We start from the raw sequence: 23,270 nt of genomic DNA on the forward strand, positions 1-23,270 counted from the left end.
TTTGGCTAAAGGGCACTTCCGTTAGCAACAGGCCGTTTCCACGTCGGTGCAAAGTTATTTGGGACTTTGTCAAACTTCGCTTTGTGGGAAGGCAGCTCCTTTGGCTAGGCGCTCAATGGGCACCCACCCGAAGCTGAGAAAGCGCCCCCCTTCTTCCTTCCCTCCCAGCGCTTTCAAGAAAAATTTGAATAGTTGTTGTCAAAAGTGGAGAAAGCAAAAAAACAAAAAAGGGAGTTCCAAAGAAGAAGAAAAAAGCCCCTTGAAAAGTCTTGGAAATGGGTAGATTTTGCAGGTGTGTAGAATGAAGTTAACAACCATGCACAGTGTGGGCTCCCCCAGTGCGGGGAGTGTGACAGGGACAGCTGGCTCCGTTTTCCCTGTGAAATCCCCCCCTTGGTGGACCATACACAACGACAGTGACCTTTCTGCAGGGGGAACCAGAGCCGGCCCTTTGACTGAATTAGTCACAAAGACGTCTTGCTATGACTTTTGTTCTTCGCCAAAGCCAAGAAATATTGCGTTTAATATGAGAAGGATTGTCTCCAGCTTTCTCGTGCTCCTCCAAGAAATATGACCGGTCTGCTTTCAAGGGAGCTCGTTTCTCTTCCCTTGAGCGCCTTTCAGCTCTTGCTTCCCCCCCCCGCCCCTTTCCCTCCCCAAGACCTGCGGACGAGGAGGCGCACTTTTTCCAGCGTGCCTCCTTCTTGCAAAGAGGAGCGCTCCGTCTGGGTGTGCAGCGGCGAATTTATCAATCTTTTCATGATCTGACAATACTTGGAAATACATCATTGTCACTGGGGGTGGCTTGATAGATTAGCTGGAGGCGCGGAGCCCTTTTCCAAGGTCAAGTTGAAGATTCTTATTTGCTGTTGCGCTGAAGTTTGTGAGAGCGCCGAACAATGCCAGCCTGTTAACTTGCCTCTTGTTTTGGAGAGGAATCTCATCCTCTTCCCTCCAAAAGCCTTTTTATTTTTTTACTGATGTCTCTTATGGGCTGGGGTGGGGAGGAAAGAGCGATTAAAAACAGGAATGCTCTCCTCTCGGTCTCCAATAAAAGTTTACAACCAGTTAACAGGGGACGTCTGAAATTAAGGAAGATGGAAAGAGGCGAGGGGCGTTCTCTGAGTTTCCCAAGACACTTTCTCCCCCTAAAGCAAGGTGCTTTTTATCTTTCGCTTTGCAGGGCAAGGCACATGCATCGTCTTCCCTCCTAGGTGCTTGGGGACGATTTCTTTTTACGAGTTCGGTTCCCAAAAGCTTTGTTAGTGGCAGGACAGCGCTGGGTGGCAACTGTTGCCAAAAGCTTCCCCTTTTTTTTTTTTACTAGCCTTGAACCTGTTGTCTAACGGACTCTTTGAACTTCTCTTTGCTGGGCTAAAAGTTTTCTTTGCCTCTCTTTGCAGACTTCTTCAGCGTTAGTGTGGGTTGCGCAGACGGTTCCTTCTCCCTCTCTCCCTCTCTCTCTCTCTATGAGATGATTGATATTTGTTATTCAAACCAACTTTTATTTACCTTGCAAAAAAAAAATGTTCGGGGGACCCAATGTGATAAATTACAGATATGCAAATCACATTGAATGGTCTTGTAAGTGTGTCTCGCTGGAGCTGAATAAGACCTTGCAAGCCGGTCTGTGCGCACTCAGGACCCCAGGGAGCTGATCAAAGCACCCATTCTCTTTCATCCCCAGTATTCTCCTCCAAACTATTTCGATACAATATGTTTCCATGATGCCCTTAATAGGCTAGGGACACAGAAATCATTACAACCTAGCTAGTTCTGCCGACCCCTTTGTTCGGAGGCAGAAAGTTAAAGAGGAGAAAAAGGAGTGGAGAAGGGGGGAAGGAAAGAGGAGCTCTGCCAGTTGCCAGCTTTCTGAAATGCTAAAGCATGCGTCATTTTTCACTGGGTCTCGTCTTGATATCCTCAAAAGAGAATCTATGAAACCGGCTTGGCCTTTTCTGGCATTAATTACACTGCTGTCCAGGCGACCTGTTTTTCCTATTATATGCATTTCTCAGCAGGGTTTTTTCTTTTCTTTTTCTTTTTGCAAGACTTTTTTTTTTTGCAGCTGCCAGTTAAATTATGAATGCATTTTTATCAGTATGGGAAAAATAAGAGTGAATGTTGCCTATTCTCATTGTGCACTCTTCAATTTTAAGGAGTTTTGTGGTGGTTGTTCCATATTTAGGGGAAATGGATCCAGTTTAACAATCCATATTTTGGTGTTGTTGGTTTTTTTTTTTTTAACGAGGAAGGATCCTGCTTCATTTTATAGTTCATTCCTCAGAGTGATTTGTTTTTAGTGTAGGTTAGCTGGATGCAACATACTGATTTCTCTAACCAAGTACCAGCGAAACTCAAAAGCCTTGCTAAAAGCCTACAGCAAAGGGATCGTGTGGGTGAGTGGCTGCGTCCATCTGTAGACTCTCACACTTTGGATGCAGTTTCCAAGCCTTCCCTCGAGGAAATGGGCTAAGTAGGGATGCCTTGAAAGTAAGGTCAAGTGTATACATTACTTCAGAGGATTACTTGCACGTGTGGAACAGCCATCACAAAAAGTCAACACGCCTATCAGCTGACATCACTTCAAACGCAATGCTTTCCAACAGAGGGCGTTCACGCAAATACCCACGTTGATTCATACGGTGCTGAGGGACGTGTACATGCATGTGTGAATCAGCCCCTACGCTTAGTTAAAGTTGGTGGGACTTATCAAAGGACGAGGTTTTATCTTAGAAGGACGCGGTTATGCACGCCCTAAGTACAATTCAAGGCTTCGGACTCCTAATCTATCAGTCCTCACAATCGCATGCAATCCCTATCCAAATTTTACAAATTAGGAAGACGACGGAGAAAGCGTGACCTGCCCTAGGCGGCAGACGAGGTTTGCGTTCATTTCCGCGCCCAACCCTCTAGCTATCCTTTCCTCAGACTGTAACACATTTGGTCTGGGGGTTCCCCCCCCTTCTTCCCCCTACCCTTGGAATAACATTAGGCAAAATCGCTTATTTGGGCGGCTTTTGCTGCTGGTGCCTCTCAAAGCAAAAACCCACCAGCTCTATTTCTCGGGTAGGTATTGCGACTAGAGCGTTTGTTTTCTGGGGTTGATTGGTTGGTGGAAAAATGGCTGGCAGCCAGTTCTGGGAAAGATTCCAGCCCTGACTCCGATTAACCCTCTCTGGTGAAACTCTGCTGGAAACCAACTCACCAGCCATTGCCATTAATCTACTTACTAATTAAGCCAATTCATTTCTAAAGGAGGAAAAAAATTCCTTTCTTTGGTCCAAGTGATGGGAGGAAATTTGAAAGAAGCGCCAAACTGTGTAACTGTAATTCAGCCAAGGGACTGCTAAAACAAGCTTGTTGATATATAGCAGGAGGCTGAAACCAAGTTTCTAGGGCAACAATCCTTTGGAAGCGCCTGTGGGGCACACAGCAAAAGGAGCCGACGCCTGAAGAATGGCAAGGGCTGCTGCATAGGGGCCATTGTGTGGGTCGAGCGTGGGGGAGAAGCACTTCCCTCCCCACCAACACAAGGGAGTCTCCAATCAATTCACCACCATCCAGGCTCAGGGTTCATTATTAGGGGGTCCTCAGTGGAGGACTTGGAGCTTGGAGTCCCAACAATTGGTGAAAATTGTTAACATTGTGCAACTGGATTTGAATGTAGATGGTTGAGGTCAGTGGTGGTCAAATGGGCCCTCTAGATCCCTCTGATTGGGCTCTTGGGATTATCCCCGCACCACACCCCCTTTCCCAAGCCACACCCCTCACTGTCCCTGTTGGCTGGAATGAGTCCTTAAACCCCCACGATGCCTCTTTTTATGTATCGTATTCATTGTTCTAACCACTTTTACCTGTGGCTGTACCCACCGTTTGGCTCTCAGAAGGTTGGCATTAAGGGATGGAGGAAGTCACTTCTTAAAAGAGCGCAGTACCTCCTGTTTCACCTGCTGGTTCTTGTTGGCATTCTGTTTGTGTGTGAAGGATGGTTGGTTGTGCTTGAGGGGCAGTAAACGCTCCTTACCCACTTGAACTGTGGGATGTGATCCATGAGAGGCAGCCAAGTACAACGTTCCTTCTAATGCTAGAGAAGACATGCGAGGGAATGTTTGGTCCAATGTACAAAGCTAAAAACAGTAATAGGTATTAGGAAGAAATAAGGATGGTAGCTTCCTGGCTGGGCACATGGAATTCCTGGTACCTCCAGGTTGAGCTGGGAAAGGCTTCTACCTAAATCCCCGGAGAACTGCTGCCAGTCAGTGTGTGGATAATGTGATAGAAAGGCTAATGGTCTTATTCAGAGTCTATGTAAAGTAGTTTCCTATGTTTGTAATAATTAAAGAAACCTTTGATTCTGAACAGGCTGCCATAAAAAGGTTACCAACATTACCATAAGATTTTAACTACCGGTAATCTAATCCCAAAAGACGTGATGATATGTCATGTCCACGCGTGAAAGAGAATGAAGATGAGGCCTGGTTCGCCCAATCATGCCATTCATCTGGTTCTTTGGATGTATGAATGCGCCATCGAAGATAGCCACACCACAGACAGAATTTTCAAGTCACTTTTCAATTGAGTTGTTTCACATATTTAGTTGCCAGGCATCATTGAAGGAATTCGTGTGGCAAAAAAAATAATGTGAATGACCCAACCTTGGGATTATATTTACTAAGAACAGCAGTGTAAAATTGTTAAACATACAATGTAGGGGCGAAAATTTTTATTTTCTGCAAAAAAAAACCCCACCACCCTAGTTTATTAAAGAAAACATATTCTAATATGATTGCAGAATGATGATATGGGATTTGGTTTTACTTCTTGCCAAAACTGGATTTGCAGTCTTCAGGCTGAATTTAAGGACCAACTTCTAGTTACATTTTAACTGAAAGCAGTTGCAGTGTAATGTAAAGGCTCAGAAATATGTGCCTCAAGTTAACTCTTTATTTAAGGTTGCTTGTTCTTTAAGGCAGAATAAAGTAACCCTAAAACAAGTCTCTGGATAAACTTGCACACAAAGTGTGTGCAGTAGAAACTATTCATCTTGGGAGGACTCCATTACTCAGGAGAGATGGTTTGGGATTGGTAGGAGAACTGAAAGCATTCACTGGACAGGGCAGTTGTCCAGGACATCCTCTGCATGTGACCAGATGTTGAGGGGGACTCTTGCTTTCTCTCTCGCCTTCTTCCCACAGGTGGCTCTTATCCCAGCTATCAGCGTACAGATGAAGGGGATGAAGGCAATTGCTCAAACTCTTCCTCATCCGCGGACTCTGAAGCTGAGAAGAGGAAGAGAGAGGACACCGATAGCTTGAAACTGCACCTTGGAATTCCGTACAGGTCAATTTGGAGGGAGTTACAAACAGCTATTTCCCACCGTTGGAAGACTGTGATACAAACAGCATTTAGCATATTGCCTTCCCACAGCCTTGTTCATTGGACTGATGAGCCCTTCTAAACCACATCAGTCTGCTGCAGAAAGGGTTGCTGCACCCTGAAGGGTAAGGCTTGCATGCCACTGCATCACCTACCTGGAGGTAAGCACCACTGAGGAAAGCAGGACTTGTTTCTGAATAGACACTGCATATAAGTTTTAGTGTGGACCAGAGTCTACATCAGATTCAAGGAGAGGATACTACTTCATGCATCTGTTGATGTGGGCTCTGGTGCACAACAGAGCACTTCACACATTTGATAAAGTCCACACAACCTTCTGCCACCACAACAAATTGTGGGATGTAATCCACTGGGACCAGTCAAATACAACATTCCTTGTTTTGCTAGAGTGGACATGCAAGGGAATATTTGGTCCAGCCAGTTGAAAATTCCAGTTCCTCCTGGCCTGGAGCATCCTTCCTTGCATGTGACTAGTAGGTGGGTGTGACCTTTCCAGACCTGGTAAAAGGCCAAGTCACGCTGGTACCTTTCTCTCTTTTCGACCTTCCTGTTCTTCCTGCCTGCTTCCTACATCACCTGGACTGTACTGCTGGCTGCCACAGCAGTTCCCCAGGTCATCTTCCATATGGGGTAAACCTGTTTGTACATGTTTGTAACTTTAAGCCTTAAGCTTGCCTTCAGGGATCACACTGTGCTCTGCCTGATCGTGAGTAAAACTCCTTTTTGTTACTTATGAATAAGACTGTGGTGTCTTTATTCTTTTAGGAGGGATTCAAAAGGGGTCTTACCAGGAATATTAGAACATACCTCAATCTGGACAAGCCAGATTGAATTGCTTATTGTCTTTAAGAAACTCACACAAGTTTGCAACCAGCTTTCTTCTGTGTAAGAAGGGGAATGCACTCTGCTAAGTGAAGAAACTTGCTAGCGCAAGTTAGGAAGGATATTAATAAACAATATATCCTCTCCTGCCACCCAGCGGTGGAGAATAGGGGTGGGCGTGCTCCCGAGGGGTGTGTGGCAAAGAGGGAGCCCTCCCAGGCATGGGATAGCTGCTTGGGTGTCCAGAGTGGTGCGTGCGCCCTGCAGCCAGGGACGGAGCAAGCCGGACATTTGGCGCACCGTGATTCCCAAGCCTCCCGCAAGCTGTCAAAATGAAGGGGGAAGGGGGGAATGCTGCCGGCAAAGTGGCACAGCTCCCCCCTTACCCCAACAGCTTGGGGTAGGCTTGGGAGTTGTGGGTGGGCGGGCGGCACGCCGAATGTCACTCTCCTCAGTGAGGGCACCTGGGATGGACCGCCCCCACCGCCCCCCTTCCTATGCCCCTGCTGCCACCCTCAACAATCCCACACAAATCTATTAGCTTTTAGTGTGCCACAAAACACTATTTAAAAAACCAAACCAAAACAGTAGCACCTACTACATAGACCAGGGTGCTGCGGGCAACACTGGCATCTGTCCCTCTTTCCTTCCCTCTCTCCTCTGATGCCTTCTTGCATCTCTGCCTCCCAAAGGCTTGCACAGCTGTTTGTTGCAGCAACACTGGCTATAAGCTCCGCAGGCGAATGGTGCCTCTGGGGCTGGTCAGGGGGTGCTGGTTGTCAGGAGCTGAGGCAGCTTCAGCAAGCAAGCAAGCAAGCAAGGGAGCCCAGCCAGCCTGCCCACCAGTCCTTGCTGTTGGAAATGGACAGACAAGTCCCAGGCCCCTTTGGGTCAGTGTGAGGAGGCACCTCTTTTTGGGGCGGCAGCAGCAGGAGGAAGGGTAGCTCAGAGACCAGGGGCGGCAGCAGCGGCTGCCCAGAGTGTGGGATGTAAACACAGAGCAGCCAAACACAACACTGCTAGAGTGGGCATGAAGGTAACTCAGTCCTCCAGGCTTAACTTCCTGTTTACCTGGACTGAGTTACAGGAACCAGAAGTAGGTGTGGTCTTACCTGGGAACAAGATCCCAAAGATCACTCTCCATTTTGCCTCGTCTTTTGAACAAGCAGGATGCTCTCTCTCAGCTTGCAGCTGAGAGAAGCAGAGGTGAAGCCTGTTCCCCTATGGAATCAGTTTCACCACATGTAAATATATTTATCTAAGCTTATCTGCCTCTTTGAGCCTGTACTGTAACTCATGGATGACTGTAAGTAAACTCTTTTATATCTTATAATTAGTACTGTGTTTTGTCTTTACTTTTAAGAGGGAAGAAGGGGAATATACCAGGAATATATATTTCTTATAGAGGCTTTAGCAAGCCTATGCAACCGTTTTCCGCTGTGTTTTAGAAGGGAATGTAACTCTGCTAAGTTTGGAGCTTGCTCACACAAGCTGGGATGATATATACCGGTATAAAATAATATATACTCATCCACACTCCTAAACATTCCCACACAGAGGACTCCCAAGGAGAGGGGAGAAGAGAGGAGGCTGAGGTAACACTCCACAAGGGAAAGAGGCTGCCAGCTCTGCAGGCAAGGGGTGACATAACTGGGCTCCTGAGCCCCACAGGGGTGCCACAGAAATAATGTAGTTGGTCAAGGGAGCCATGGACTCAAAAAGGTTGAAAACCTCTGACAACAGACCGTCAAAGCAATACACACACCACCAGATGCTTCCCCACCTGCCACAAGACAGGACATCACCTCATGAGCTAAGACCAGGAATATTTCATGACGGGTTTAGTACAACCCAACCCCAACTCCATGCTACCTGCCATGTTTAAGCCAGGGCCACGAGGAGACCTGGTAGAACATCAGAGAGATTTCAGGCCCTTCTCTTGAACGTTTTGTTGGTATTTTTCTCTTATCTATCTCATTTTGATTGTGCTGCTATTTCATTTAAAAACACACAAAACAGGCTGGAATCAATGGGCCATCAAAATGGTATAGTATTTTGATGGCGTGGAGGTGCTCCATTGGCTTTTAAAGGGGCAAGACTCACTCGCATGAACACATCCATAGGATTGGGCTGCACACCTCTAACTGCTCGCTTGCAGTTTCCAGGTGACTAGCCATCTTAGCCTCTTGCAGCAAAAACAATAAAGGGTTGTGTTAAGTGCTAGTGGTAGTTGTGCACCTGTGGGGTAGAGCACATGCTTTTCATGCAGAAGGTCCCAGGTTCTGCAGATAGGGCTGGGAGGGAAACAAGTCTGAAATCCTAGAGAGCCCCTGCCAGCCATGGTAGACAATACACTGAGCTAGATGGACTGATGGTCTAAACCCAGTAGAAGGCAGTTCCCAATGGAATTCAGATAATTCAGGGCTAATAGGCACCACATAATGAAAGGCTACTATCCTATGCAGACCTGAAGACAGACCCTGAAACACACTATCTTTAAAGCTGCAGTCCTATGCACACTTACCTGGGAGTGAGTCCCAGTGAAGTCTGTGGGGCTTACCTCTGAGTAGACATGTATAGGATTGTGCCAACTGTCAACCTGAGCACTAAACACATATGGAAACACATTCTGTTTTAAGCAAGGGAGACTTGCATACAAGGAATTCATTTGTGATGGGAGTGGAAATGAGGGCTGTTTCACCTGTTCAAACATTCGCACAGGGGAGGGGATTTGGAAAAGTTGTCCTTAAAGCGGAGACAGGCAGAGCTGATTTTTCAAGAGGCACAGCCTGTTACACAATGTGGTAAAATCAGGGTGGTTTATATTTCCCTGGCAGAGCCTTTGCCTCAATGAGATTTGCGCAAAAGGCAGAAGTTCAATGGGTGCAGCCTTTCCCGTCATGCTGAGATAAAAGTTATTACGCTTGTTGAACCTCTGCCACGATGCAGCTGTTCAGAGTAGAGAAAAAGGAAAAAAAGAAAGGTGGCAACTCTATTGTGGATCCAGCGGAAAATTCTCAGGCAGAGGGGAACACTGTAGAAAAGGAGCCAATGCTGTCCTTTCACGTGCCACATTAATTTACATGTTAGTTTTTATTCCAGCTGCTGTGGAAACCTCTCATTGTTCACCCACATGTTGCTGCTTGTGCGGAAAGTGACGTCTTGAGGCTTAGCAGTTAATCAGGTGACGTCACCAATGCACCAGCTAATGAAATACTGCTGTCCTACTTTGAACCTTCCAGAGTTTGGGAAGCAGGTGCCCATGGCGCCTCCGAGAGAATCCCTATAAATAACCAGCCTCAGTCTCCGTTGGGAGGCGAAACAAGTAAGCCTCTCATTCTAGGGCAGGGAAAGGGCAGAAGTTAGCTGTAGCCAACCCATCTGAAACTTGCCTACTTCTGGCACATCTGTAATGTGAGCTCTCCATCCTGGTTCAGGAAAATAACACAGAATTTATCATGTGTGTGTGTGCGTGCGTGCATGCAATTAAATTAGGTATGTATTAAGATAACCTATATTTTCCAAATAGGGAATATTCTGTGTAATGTGTGTGTATATATATATATATATATATATATATATATATATATATATGTATACATACAGGCAGCCTAAAATGGGATTCCAAACTATTTCAACTGCTGTGCCTCCAGTTATAAATGAAACACTGGTCACAGAGTGAACAGGTTTCCAATGCAACAAATGACTTCTTACAAATTGCCTGAATATCTTGAAAAGCTTTTTACAAAAAAAAGGGAGGGGTGGGAAGAGTATTATTATTATTTATTAAATTTATATACCTTTCTTCATCCGTAGATCTCAGAGTATGGGGACTGAATAAAGAGAAAATATCAATCTAGATGCTCTCGTAAAACACACACATAGCCCCAAATGTATTTAAACAATGATTTTGCATAAACTCTATGTAGGAAGATATGATCATCATGTCATGCTGGAGAAATCAGCGCCACATGCTATTATCATAAAGAAGGCAGCAATAAAACAGGAAGTTTGCATGAAACTGTAGTTTCCAGATACTTGGATGCCAAAATTAAATACAAAATAAGAACAAGGGGAGTAAGAGTTAATACAATGGAGGGGGGGAGCCTGTTTCTTCACTTCAAGCCTCTCTTGAGTTTTTCATAGTAAAAATTGGATGCAAATATCCTAAAAAGACTAATGACATTTCACAGGTAATGCAATTTAGAAAGAAACACTTCCATGTTTTCTTTTCCAACAATGTGCATTTTTGTAAACTGCTATAAATTGCAATTCAAAAGCACTGATCTCGCCATCCCCAATCATTTTTTATACTGATCAAATGAATGCAGATACTCCCCTTTGGGAGGGGCGACATGACATTTCACTTGGCAGTTCTAAACAGGTCACGGACCTTTCACAGACCCTAAGGCAGTGGGAGGGAGCGCTTTAGGAAACCGTGTAACCAAATCAAACCAATGGTTACCCCCTTTCAATACCATTGGAATGGTTTGCACAATGCTTATTCACATAGCAGCAGAGGAACTGAAAGGATGGTCACCCAATGGAAATGTCTTTTCCTTTGTTTGAACTTAACAGAGCTCCAAAAAAATACTAGAAAACAATTATATTTGGGAACAGCAAAACCCGAGGCAAACTCAGTGCATATCTCCAAAGCCAGTACATTAGAGACAGAGGTGTGCTTAGATGTTTAAAAGCAGCTATGCTGCCAATATGGAATTGTATGTGGACATTTATTGGAGATGTTGCTTTGTTTGAAGCCATAGGCACAAAGACACAACATGGCTGCCCTGGAGATGACCTATTGCTTTCAAGTTGCTTGAACACATCAGAATTTCCATTGTTAAGGTTGATTAATTGAAACTGATAAGTTACCATGAATAAAGATTGTTTTTCTGTTTAATGTGGTGGGCCTGATTTGGTAAATGCTTCATTCATGTAGCCTTGCAGCGCAGCATATGGGCAAGATTCATTCAGCATCGCAAACATACACAATTTATTATGCTTGTATGGTCACAGCCAAAAGGCTTTTCTAGTTTAATGTCAAAGTCTGAATGAAAAATTCCATTTAAAGAGTCACTAGTAATGTTACGTGTGAGGGTTTTTTGGGGGTTGGTTTTTTTCGGTCATTCGGCCTGGCTTTTATCTCTCAGCAAATTCTAATCACTGGAAATATATATATATATATATATATATATATATATATATATATATAGAAAAAAAGTTACATGCAGAGGAAAGATATGCAGAGGAGAGAGCCTAAGGGACATTGGATTTTTTTTTCCAGACCAAAGAAACAATTTATCTGAAATGTTTGTAGACACCTATGACAAAGGCACATGTTGTGGGCTGGAGTCACCCTGTGTCACACACTGCTGATAAAGTTATCACTATAATGTTTCAATAAGATACTGTCACTGCAGCTCCAGGATCTGACATTCCTGCGCTGGGATAAAGAGATCAGTTTATGTAATAAGCAAGCTGTTTTCAGAAAGAAAAACCAGAAGCCAAAGCTTTATCAGTCTTTCAGTCTCGATGGTACTGGCATGTCAGGAGTTTTCAAGTCCCACTACTTTCATTAGAGTCTTTGGCAAGTAAATGATGTTTGATTTTGATTTCATTTTTTACTAGCCAATTGGTTACACTAGTGATATATACACACACACACACACTTTTTATATATGTATATGTATATATGCGGCCTTATTAGTAATTACTGTTCTTAGGTGTTCAGAAAACTTTGACAAAAATTTAAGGATTTATTTTGACACAGATTAAATAGAAAAAGTTGTTCTCTCTGTTTCCTGTTTTTAAAGCATATGTTGAGCTGATATTGTTGGCGAACGGAAACCACAGACAAATGGATTAGGAGGTAGGAGCTGCTGGGGAACGGAGGAATTTTTGCCAAGTCTTTTAAGAGTACACACCCACTGCTCAGTGCAGGTTAGCTGCCCCTGCTAGAATCATTCCACAATCAGAGTTGTTAGGGTGGCTGTGCAAGTTAGGTACACTCCCCCCCCAAAATACAGAGGTGGCTGGTCCCCATAGGGACTGTGGGGAGGGGCAGAAGATAAGGAGGCCAAAGGTAGGTGGAGCAAGCACCAGTCACAGGTGGTGCCAACTAGTTTTAGGTTTGTTCCCATCCTCCTCTCTGCTGAGTCCCCCAAGGTCAATACTGAGACTAAAGAAGAAGAATGTGGCAGCCAGGACTGGATACCAGTAAGAAGACAGGCAGGTGGGGGCTGGCAGACTGACCAGTCTCTACTGCCTACATATCGGGTCCATTTATATAAATGAGCTTAACACCAACTAATGACTGAAAATTCAGACGGAAAGGATGTTAGACAGCAAGTTATATACATGATGTTGCTCCTATAAGCAATAGAAAAGGAAGTGGTAACTGCAACATGATGTTGCAGTGGGGGGGTCATTCCTGTGCAGGGTTTCCCAGAATGCTTCATTCCATTCTTCCACCCTATGCAGTTTTTTTGTTTTCCCGCCAACAGGCAGTTGGCGTTATGAGCATGCTCTGTCTGAATTGGGCTGTTGTCCCCCCCCCCACATATGGACTTCCCCCTAAAGATTTGTGGGGTTTTTAAATATATAATTCTGCAAATATTGGAGTTCCCCAAGCCCACACATATTTCCTGCTTGTGTGTGGCTGGCTGCCATTTTGACAGCAAAAGGATAGCGCTTGGATAATTGAGCCAATGTGTTTGAGCAGATGTAGACAGAGATATGATATGTCATCATTCAGAATGAGTCAGACCATTCTGTCTCACTCCAACCTTCCACAACACTCTAGTGTGATCAAGAAACAGAGCACAGAGTTGGAACTATTGAGATAGGAGCTGGTTTGAATTTTTTTTTTGGGGGGGGGGGGTTACATTCAATTCTATGGAGCACAAACACTGCTAATCAACTTCTGTTAGGTGCAGTGTTGGCCTGAACAGCTTACAGCTTACAGATTTCTTTCTGGCCAAATACTATTTTTGGTGTCCCATATAATAAGTAGACCCTGTCCTTCCACAGATCAAACTGGTTGAGTAGGCAGCTAAGTTTGGCTTTATAAGTGCCATTTGATACCTGTTCCACATTTGCTAGGAGTCAACCTTTCAGTGTGGCAGCAGCTATGCTTTGGAATGCCTTGTCTATTACAATTAGGCTGCCACCGTCACTTTTTTTTTGAGATGCCTGCTAAATACTCATTTACCTCAGACAGGCTATCTGGACATATACTTCAGTTATGCACACTTGTTTTTAACATTTTCTAACTTTAACTTTGTTTTATTGATTATTGTTTCATATTGTTTTATGTACACCTCTTAAGTTTTTTTTTAAAATTAAGCATTTTATACATCTTTCTAAATAGATAAAAATAATTGTTCTTATGGATATCATCAAAACTTTAAGTGACAGCCTAACTTTGGTTAAATCATATATTTCACCCCCCCCAAGCTTGCAGTGTTGCATTTCTCTCCTTACTGACACCTGCTGAAAACATTCCTTTGAGAAGATCAGTTGGGAATCCATGTGAATGATTTAATACTTTTAAGTTTTATACTTCAAAGGGGTTACAATAATGACTGAGATATGGATTTCAAATTTATTAGAAACTCCTTGTCATTCCCTTCACTGTGACTGTCTGTTAAGAGTGACCTTCCTCTTAACCCCCTTCTTCTTGCGCTGACAAAGTAATTTGAAATAGAAACAAACAGTGTAATCTATCAGGGGGAAAACTGGAGTTGCTTCTGTGCATCAGATATTTCTGTTTGAGCTCTCCCCTACTGACAAGCCACGGAAAGAGTCACTATTCCTCAGTGGTTTTATCTTAGGGGTTCGTGTCTTTCTTGCTCATTAAGACTGTCTCTAAAGATTACAGTGCAAATAGTGCCTCTCTACCAGACTGTGAGAAAAGTCTCCTTGAGTACATAAAACAAAACTGAGGTTTCTATCACACAATGAAGAGCTCAGATGCTCACTGCTATCCCATTTTCAACACTGCTCAATTACATAGAGCAAAGGCCCAGGAAGGAAGAAAAGGAGCTAAGTCTGAAATCCTGTGAACACATTTATTTGAGAGTGAGCACACTGAACATAGAAGCTTACTCTCAGGTAAGTGTGTATTGGTGAGGGATAGATAATGTAGCATCCTTATAGTGTTGGACTATAAGTTCCGTCTTCCCTGACCACTGGCCATGCTGGCTGGGGCTGATGAGAATGGCAGTCCTGCAACATCTGGAAGGCACTACAATGGCTACCCTGACAAAGGCCACAGTTTAGGGGAAGAGCACAAGCAGGAGGTCTCAGGTTCAATTCCAGCAGCTTGTGATATGAAATGCCTACAGCTTGAGGACACCAGAGAGCCACTGCCAGTAAAAGTAGACAAAGCTTGGGCAGATGGACAAATAATATGGCCTGATGTAAGATAAGTTTCCTATATTCCTAATGAGATTTGCTTGTAAGTAAAGGCATTTGTTTGCATCCATCTGTCTCAAGAGACAATGGAGTGTGCCTAGAGGGGGTGACCTCAAACTGCTGTGTTAGCAGCACCAAAGTAACCTCCCCTGGGTGCAAACCTGGGCAGTGTGTGTGGAGGTTTTGGGCTGCCCAGATGACAAGACCACCCCCCCCCCTTTAGCCCCATTGATGTGGTCCAAGAGAAAGCAGAGAAATACATATGGCACCAGCTTGGCTACGGGAGCTGCTGAAAGGAGACATTCAAGGTGCCACCTCAGCATCTTAGGGACTCCACTCTAGATTTCCTTAGCCTTTTCTTCTTTTGAACTAATCCTGCAAGGCAGGAAATTTCCTTCTTCTACATGCACTACCTTCCCAGGCTGATGAGCCCCAAATGTCCCCCACTTCCCTTGACAACACATGCAGAAACTGCCCACTTGACCGTTGGATCCACTATTAGTCTCATCTGCTCAATCTGCCGGAGCCTGTCTTTACATGCAGGGGAAGTCCCTAATTCACTGAGGGTTTGAGACCCTCTGGCTACCCTCACCTGGTTTAGCAGGCCAGTCCAAGTCATTCCCAGGGTGTGGCTGCTGTTGGATGCTGACAGCTTCTAGGAGCCACAGGTTAGAGCTGAGTTCAGGGTGGTGACCAAAGGTGGGCAAGTACCCCAGAAGGAGCACAAACGTCCCTCACCAGAGGTATTACCCCACCCCTAACACCCCATAAAGGAAATGTGCAACACCAGTTGCTGGAAACAGCAAGAGAGGAAGAGTGCTATTGTGCTCAGTTCCGGCTTGAAACTTCCTGCAGGCATTTGGTTAGCCACTGTAAGAGCAGGATACTGGACGAAATGGGCCACTGGCCTGATGCATTAGACTCTTCTTATGTTTATAGAATTTGGCTTTTAGCTTGTCGCCTGCCAATGGGAACACAACCTGTGTGATGTGACCTGCCAGGTGTTAGCTCAGCGGTTGGGAACCTTTGGTCCTCTACTTGTTGCTGAACTACTCCTGAAATAAAATGAAACTGAACTCTTCTGACTCAGTCTCTAGTGCCTACTTATTGTCTGAATCTTATTTTCTGACTTCGTTTCCATATCTTTTCTAACACTTTCTTTTAGTCTTATGCAGGTCTATCATATGCAGGTCTACTCAGAAGCAAGCTGCACAGATCTCAGTGGTGCTTACTCCCACATAGATGTGGATGGTAGCTTTAATTGTTATATATATTTTAACATGTTCTGGAATGGCTATGATACTACCTTTCTCACACAGCCTTCTGTACTATTTTGAAAGGGCAGGATAAAAGTTTTAAATGAATAAAGCTTATTGGTCCCGTTGTTTATATAATTTTGAACACATCTCCCCCCTCAGATGAAGGAACTATAATCCAGTTTTGATAGCAAGAGAAAAGACAGGAAAAATGTAGTGTTTAACTGAAGATAAACAGCTTCTGCAACATATAATTATGTCATTACTTACCAGCTTCAAAAGCGCTAGGAATTTTAATCAGAACTGGAATTTTCTCAGTATCCATGCCTTCTTCGTCTTCATTTGAACCTGAATCTGGCTGAGAACCTATCTTGGGCTGAACATGGAATATTTATTTTTAAAGTCACTCAAAAGCCATTGCACAGTTAAATTAAAGGAACCTTTTAATTAAACTGCATCTTGTGGTTGACCAAGATGGTAAGTAACATAAATCTAAACCTCTTAAGCATCATGAAGTATGGCAGTTATGAATAATATGAATTGTGATACCATTCTTTACACAAAAATGCCTTTCTTGCACACAGGAACATTCTGAGAAATCTCACGCTAGAAAGACCCAGACTTAGCTTTCACTATAAATGCATTGACTCCTCCTACATTGCAAAATTTTCTATTAAAATAATGAGTTTGGTATCAGCAATTTTATAAACACAACCTGATTATGGGAAGGGACTTGGATCAGTGGTAGAAGAAATGCTTCGGAGGCACAAGGCTCTGGGTAAGTCCTTGGCATCTCCAGGAATAAGGAGATGGGAAAGACCTCCTTTGCCTGAAAGCCTGGATAGTTGCTGCCAGTCAGAGTAGACAATGCTGGGCTGATCTAGAATAAGGCAGTTTCCTATAAGCACATAGCTTGGGGGGCAGCACAAACATTTTACAGGTGGAAGGTCCCTGGTTCACACCTGGACATCTCTACTTAAAAGGAGCTAAGTGGGTGCTTGAATGATGGAAGGGGAAAGTAAAAGGTGTGTGTTAATGAAATCCACAGGTCCGACTCTCACCAAATCATGACCTCCTAAAGGCAGTAACTAAGGGAGGACATTACAAAGGCCAGGGCTCCCCCGTAATGTTAGCATCAATGTTTGGGCAGCAGGCTTGGAAAATGCTTCTGTTTGATACCTGGCAGCGCTGTGGTACTAAGCTAGGCTATGTACATTATTGCTGATATTAATATTGCTCAGCATGAAGCAACTGGATGCATAAAAGCTGACTCCTTTTGGAAGGCCCGATTCAAACTTTACTAACCAGAACTTCTGCAAAACACATACAAAAACGATCAATGATACACCCAGATAATTCCATAAAGCATATGCTTATCTAAGTATAGGTTCTTCTTCTAAAATACATAACATAATTATGACAGGAGCAAAAATCAAAGCTCTCTCCCCCATAGCTTGCATTAGCCTGCATCCAGCCTAAGGCTATACAGCTCCTGGAGAGGCTTCATTAACACAAGGTTTCTCTGACTGTGCCTGGGAACAAAATGCAAAAGCAACTCCCTTTCAAAATGGAGATTTGCAACTGAATGCCTTAATCACATGATCTAAGGTTAAACACTCATGTGAAAGCTAGCAAAGAACATCAACCTGTTACAGCTCAGAGAGCTTCAGTACACTTCAATTAGGGTTGCCATATGTCCGGATTTTCCCAGAGATGTCCTCTTTTTCAGGCTTAAAAATTCTGTCCGGGTGGATTTATAGAATTCGACAAAATTTTGCGGGGGTTTTTTTGTTTGGTTGCCCCCCCTCACTTTCTTGTGCTCTGGTTGCTGAGTGATGTGAGGCAAGGTGGCTCCCGCTTTGCCTGGCTTGCCTCTCTCCCTGTCTCTCCTCCTTCCCAGCATTTCCCCCCACCCTGTCCCCTCCTCTGCTGGAGCATCTGCAGGGCAACGAGGGGCTGTTGGTGAGATGGCAGTGGTGGCCGGGGCTAGGCTGGGTACAGACCTGGCGGAGGGGAAGGAAAGGAAGCAGGGTGAATTGAGGCCTGGGACTGAAGCAACGGCTCCCTCCAGACTGCACTCCTGCTCCCTCCCTCCTTCTTTTCCTCCTTCCCCACCCCACCGGCGCTTTTAATTTTCATGGAGTCTTTTTCTCTTGGGTGTCCTCTTTTTTGCTCTTCAAAATATGGCAACCCTAGCTTCAATGGAATTTTTATACATACAGGCATTCTCCATTTCAGTGTGAACTAAACAACTATAATTAACACACACCCTGTACATTTAAAGCACCCTGTCACATCGATAATCCTGGGAACTATCATTTACCCTTCAATTCCCAGCACCTTTAAGAAACTAGTTTCCAGGATTCTTGTGTGTGTGTGCTTTAAATGCACTTTAAATATATGGTGTATATCAGGCTTCCTCAACCTTGGCCCTCCAGATGTTTTGAGACAACAATTCCCATCACCCCTGACCACTGGTCCTGCTAGCTAGGGATCATGGGAGTTGTAGGCCAAAAACATCTGGAGGGCCGAGGTTGAGGAAGCCTGGTGTATGTGCAGCCCTAGTTGGACCAATGATGTGATTCAGTAACAACATATTTTGTTCACATAAAAAAGGACAGTGTGTGTTCATTTGTGTGTGCCTGCAGGCATCTATCAATGCTTATGATGCACACAAACTGTCCAAAGGAACCAGCAGTTTTGTTCACCATCTTATATATACACAACTAATAAAATTATAAATAAAATTTATTTCTCAAGTTATGTGCCCAAGTTCAGAATCCCCTCCTGGATCAGGAGCTCCATGGGCAAAGGGGGGTTGTGTACAGGCTGCTGCCAAAGCCATATCACCTTTGAGAGGGCCTGTTTACCTGTTTGGAATGTGTAGGCAGGTGTGAGTAGAAGGACACTGAAGCGAAGCAACATATATTATAGACACACATCAAACTACATACCAGAGGAGCATACTGCATATACAAGCTGCTCGAAAATGAAGACATTTTGCCTGTAGGGTGCTGGATGTGTAGAGGAGGGGCTGTCTGGAAGGAGCATAGGAGACAGGGTAAGCATTTCTGTTATTTATAAACCATGGTCACTGCTGATCACAGTACTTTCAATGTTATGGTTTGCCAACCCAGTTCAGAAATCATGGTTTCATGAGCACTTATGGCTTTGGCCCTACCCACGGCTGGCATCTGATTCCCCACCCTGCCCAGATCACCCCCAAGTAAATGCAGTCCTTAACAGAAAAATATACCCTATGTATTCCTCATCCCTGCCAACACCAGAGGTCTGAAAGAGGGGGTTCCTTCCATTAACCATTTTTTAAAAAAACAAGTTCCTTACAGGGCAGCAGGAGAGGCCTCAGCCAACCGTCAACTTAATTTCCCAGAGGCATCTAAACATGTGAATTAGCATATGCAAATTTTATGCAAAATTTGTGCCCATGTCCCAAGTTTTAAAGTACCTAACAATTTGTCTGCCCTTAGTTGGCTGCTTATCTGAACATACCTTATCAGCCAGTGAAGGGTGTCTAAATTTTGCTGATTGACGCAATGATTGTCTAAGAAACATCTCGTCCTTAATGGCATGTAGGCTAGAAGATAAATGGGAATGTTTAAACTGTATTTCTTAAAGGCAGTTTCCCAAAAACAAAATCAAACAAAAAAAACAAAACCCCAAACATTTATTTTCAAACAAGGATTAAGGTGGGACCCAAAGAGCTACAGAAGCCTCTATGTACCCAATGGGGGTTTTGACTTCCTTTAAGCAGCAGGCGCTTCCTAATGCCAGTTATGCAATACGGATGGTGTACAACAGCTTTTTTCATTATCTTCTTGTGGAAGCTTCATTTACATAAATTAAGGTTATACAGTGATACCTCGGTTTAAGAACAGTCCTGTTTATGAACTATTTGTTTTATGAACTCCGCAAAACAGGAAGTAGTATCCCAGTTTGCGAACTTTACCTTGGTCTAAGAATGGAATCCGAACGGTGGAAGGGCACCGGCGGCGGGAGGCCTCATTAGGGAAAGCGCGCCTCGGTTTAAGAACGGTTTCGGTTTAAGAACAGACTTCCGGAACAGATTAAGTTCGTAAACCGAGGTACCCCTGTATATGGCTAGTTGCACCAATATCCACTTAACGGTTTCTCTCTCGCACCTATAAGTATTAGTAGCAGAAGCGTAGATCCAGACCGAGTTGCTCCTACTTCCTATTGAAACCAATGGGATTTAGATTAAATCATAACTTATTTCCCATCAATTTCAGTGGGAATAAATTCAAGTAACATAGTTCTGGATCCAATCCAAAATATTTATTTGTGTTAACCGTATGATCCAATGGATCTGAGAAATGTTTAACTGTGGGTAGAGAGTGCCCACAATTGTTTGTATAGGATCAAAGTATTGTAGTTAGAAGGGAGCTGAAGGCTCACCTAGACCAACCCTCTACAATCTGGGAATGATGGCTGAAGAATCCCTGACAGATGGCCATCCAATCTCTCTTTAAGAAACTCCAATGAAGGAGAGTCAACCACCTTCCAAGGGGGTCTGTTCCACTGCCAAACAGCTCTTCCTGTCAGAAAGTTCTTTCTAACCTTTACTCGGAATCTCCTTTCTTGTAATTTGAAACCATTGGTTCAGGTCCTACCCTTTGGAGCAGCAGAAAACAAGCTTGCTCCATCTTCCATGTGGCAGCCCTTCAGTTTTGAAGATGGCTGTCCTATCACCTCTCAGTCTTCTCTTCTCCAGGTTTAACATGCCCAGCTCCCTCAACTGTTCCTCATAAGGCTTGGTTTCCAGACCTTTTATCATCTTGGATGTAATACTGTAATACCTTTTCTTTAGAATTTCGAACTTCATTTCCCAAGATCGACTCGATTTACTCAACTCCTGTTCAAGTCTAAACAGAGAGGCGAAAATAGCATTGGTATGTTTTGTGAGTGTGGAAGTTAACAAATTTTATAATATATGTGACAAATGCTTGTGTACACAGCAAATTCTTCTGCATATACCTCTTTACGCGCAGCTTGGCATCTCGTTCAGATTTTCTAAGCCTCTTTATCTCTTCTTGTAAGGCTTTTTTCTCATCTTCCTGTTCAAGTGTATCACAAAAGAGAGCCATGCATTGATTGCCACTGTATACTAAACACACACACACACAACTATAATAGCTGGCCACTGCTATTAATTTTCAATCCAACAATCAATGACTTAAATCTCAAATTTTCTATAGCGATACATTCTCAAATATCTTGCAATGACAAATATACTATATATTTTGGAAAGTGGTTTGTCTGCCTGTCAGTCCATCTCTTCTCTATAGGTTCAGCCACCTCTCAAGATATAATCGCCAAACTTAGCATGAGGGTTCCTCTGCAGAGGAGGGGGGGAATGCTGTGCCTAGAGGAAGCACTTAGAATCTACCGGTATACTGCTTTATCCGGTCACTTGAGAGAGCCCTACTGGCAAAGGATCAGTGGTTGCAGGGAGCCTGCTTGCAAAGGAACAATCTGGAACTCACTTTAAGTTCTTGCAAAATAAAAATTTCTTTCCAGTAGCACCTTAGAGACCAACTAAGTTTGTTCTTGGTATGAGCTTTCGTGTGCATGCACACTTCTTCGTGCATGCACATGAAAGCTCATACCAAGAACAAACTTAGTTGGTCTCTAAGGTGCTACTGGAAAGAAATTTTTATTTTGTTTTGACTATGGCAGACCAACACGGCTACCCACCTGTAACTGGAACTATTTAAGTTATTGGTTGTTCCTGGGGGCTGGGTGGCTGTGGCTTGTGGGGAATGGCATCACATGTCAAACTGGGACTTGGGCCAGACCAAATTAGGCCCGCAGGCCAAAGTTTCCCAAGTATAGCAAAACAGCAGGGAATCTTTTGTAAAGATTTGACAACACCATCGTCTGGATTCTCCATAAAAAACTGTCTGGACGTAGGATTGCGACCCCTGAGCAAAGGGCTGGAACGGGCACAACCAATAAGTCTTGGTCTACCTGTCCTGAAAGTCAAAGAAGGAAAGCACAGGCAGTGAAAATCTCAGCAAAGGCATGCTTGCATTCTTGAGGAAGCACCCAGATGTGGTGCTCTTCTTAGGGGTGCTAGTGGGATGAGGTGTGTGGGTTACACCAGCTGTTTTGGACACACAAGTGATGAAAAATATCAGGTGAGGATGCAGGTGTGCTTCTGCTGGAAGTGTCATTAAAAAACAAACAAACCACAACTCTCACCTTTATATGGCCTGGTGTCTATTCCCCCAAGTTACGTTAGCTCAAGAGTATTAAAGCAATACCTTATCACCAAGACCTACCAACAATTCTGCTTCTTTTGCAGCAGCTTGTCTGGCCTCTTTGGTGGCGGTGGCAGCAAAGGCAGCAGCAGCTTTTACTACTTTCCCTTTCAGTCCTTTCTTTCCCTTCTTTGCTATCTTTCCTTCTTGCATTGAGGGCACCTGTGAAAAAATAACAACAGCGATAAACGAACCTGAGTTATGGACACCACACTTTGAGATTTTCAAGGAACACCTTGTCTCTGAGGTATCCCCATCACCACTAAGATCTATTTTCTTCTTGTTCTGCAAACAGGGAGTATGGCAGGTAGACACGAGCAGCAGGGCCTTTTCCATGGTGGCGTTCAGAATCAGGAATGCCCTCCCAAGGGAAGCCCACCTGGCCTTCTCTGAATTGACATGTATAGGATTATGCTGAAAGCTACTGGGGAATGCAGAACACATCTATTTGTATTTTGTTTTGGTATTGCATTATATTTTACACAACTTAATATATAGAATCTCTAAGTAGTTTACATAAAAAAATATTCTAATGTATGCAAGCACACACAGACAAATACAGAAATTTATCAATAAAGCAACAAATAGCATTTATATGGACATTGCCTTAAAGTTTTAACAACATGCATCAAACACGCAACTTGAAATTGTCAAGGAAATATGGACTTGAACTGCATGAGGGATATGAGCTATTTATTTGTACACAGCAGCCTGTTTCTGATTTGTCAAGATACTTATGCTAGCCTTTTTTGGATAGCGGGCATTGCTCAGAGTTAAACAAAACTGTAAAATTTGTTATTATAAACATGTGAGAAACTCTCAGGTAGGTTAAGAACTGGTCCTTAGGTGAATAAGGTTATTATATTATATTATATTTCAAACCCATTTCTTTTTCTTAAATATATAATCAGTTTTCTGTAGTTAGCGGAAAGTAAGATTTTCATTAGAGCTGACTGAACTTTCTGCGAAACGCAGGAATCCTCTTGTGCTTTTTTTTATATCTTCGTGTTAAAAAAAGAGCAAATTTCCTTGCGCAAACACAACTCAGATATATACAAATACAAGGCTTTGCAAA

At 43.7% G+C, this 23,270-nt stretch overlaps 1 protein-coding gene across 1 annotated transcript in view; it reads right to left on the minus strand.

Annotated features, from left to right (window-relative positions):
* Positions 1 to 5,193: 5,193 nt before the first annotated feature.
* Positions 5,194 to 23,270, minus strand: part of C12H10orf67 (chromosome 12 C10orf67 homolog) — a 46,188-nt gene continuing 28,111 nt past the window's right edge. Inside the window, exons 10-16 of the mRNA XM_033165955.1 lie at positions 22,217 to 22,357; positions 20,910 to 20,989; positions 20,732 to 20,797; positions 19,407 to 19,491; positions 18,851 to 18,934; positions 16,167 to 16,272; positions 5,194 to 5,282 (exon numbers count right to left, since the gene is read on the minus strand). Coding sequence (XP_033021846.1) covers positions 5,218 to 5,282; positions 16,167 to 16,272; positions 18,851 to 18,934; positions 19,407 to 19,491; positions 20,732 to 20,797; positions 20,910 to 20,989; positions 22,217 to 22,357 — 627 coding nt within the window. The 3' untranslated portion in view covers positions 5,194 to 5,217. The remainder of the gene's footprint in view (positions 5,283 to 16,166; positions 16,273 to 18,850; positions 18,935 to 19,406; positions 19,492 to 20,731; positions 20,798 to 20,909; positions 20,990 to 22,216; positions 22,358 to 23,270) is intronic.

Source organism: Lacerta agilis, chromosome 12 (genome assembly GCF_009819535.1).
Source record: "Lacerta agilis isolate rLacAgi1 chromosome 12, rLacAgi1.pri, whole genome shotgun sequence".
Taxonomy (NCBI): domain Eukaryota; kingdom Metazoa; phylum Chordata; class Lepidosauria; order Squamata; family Lacertidae; genus Lacerta; species Lacerta agilis.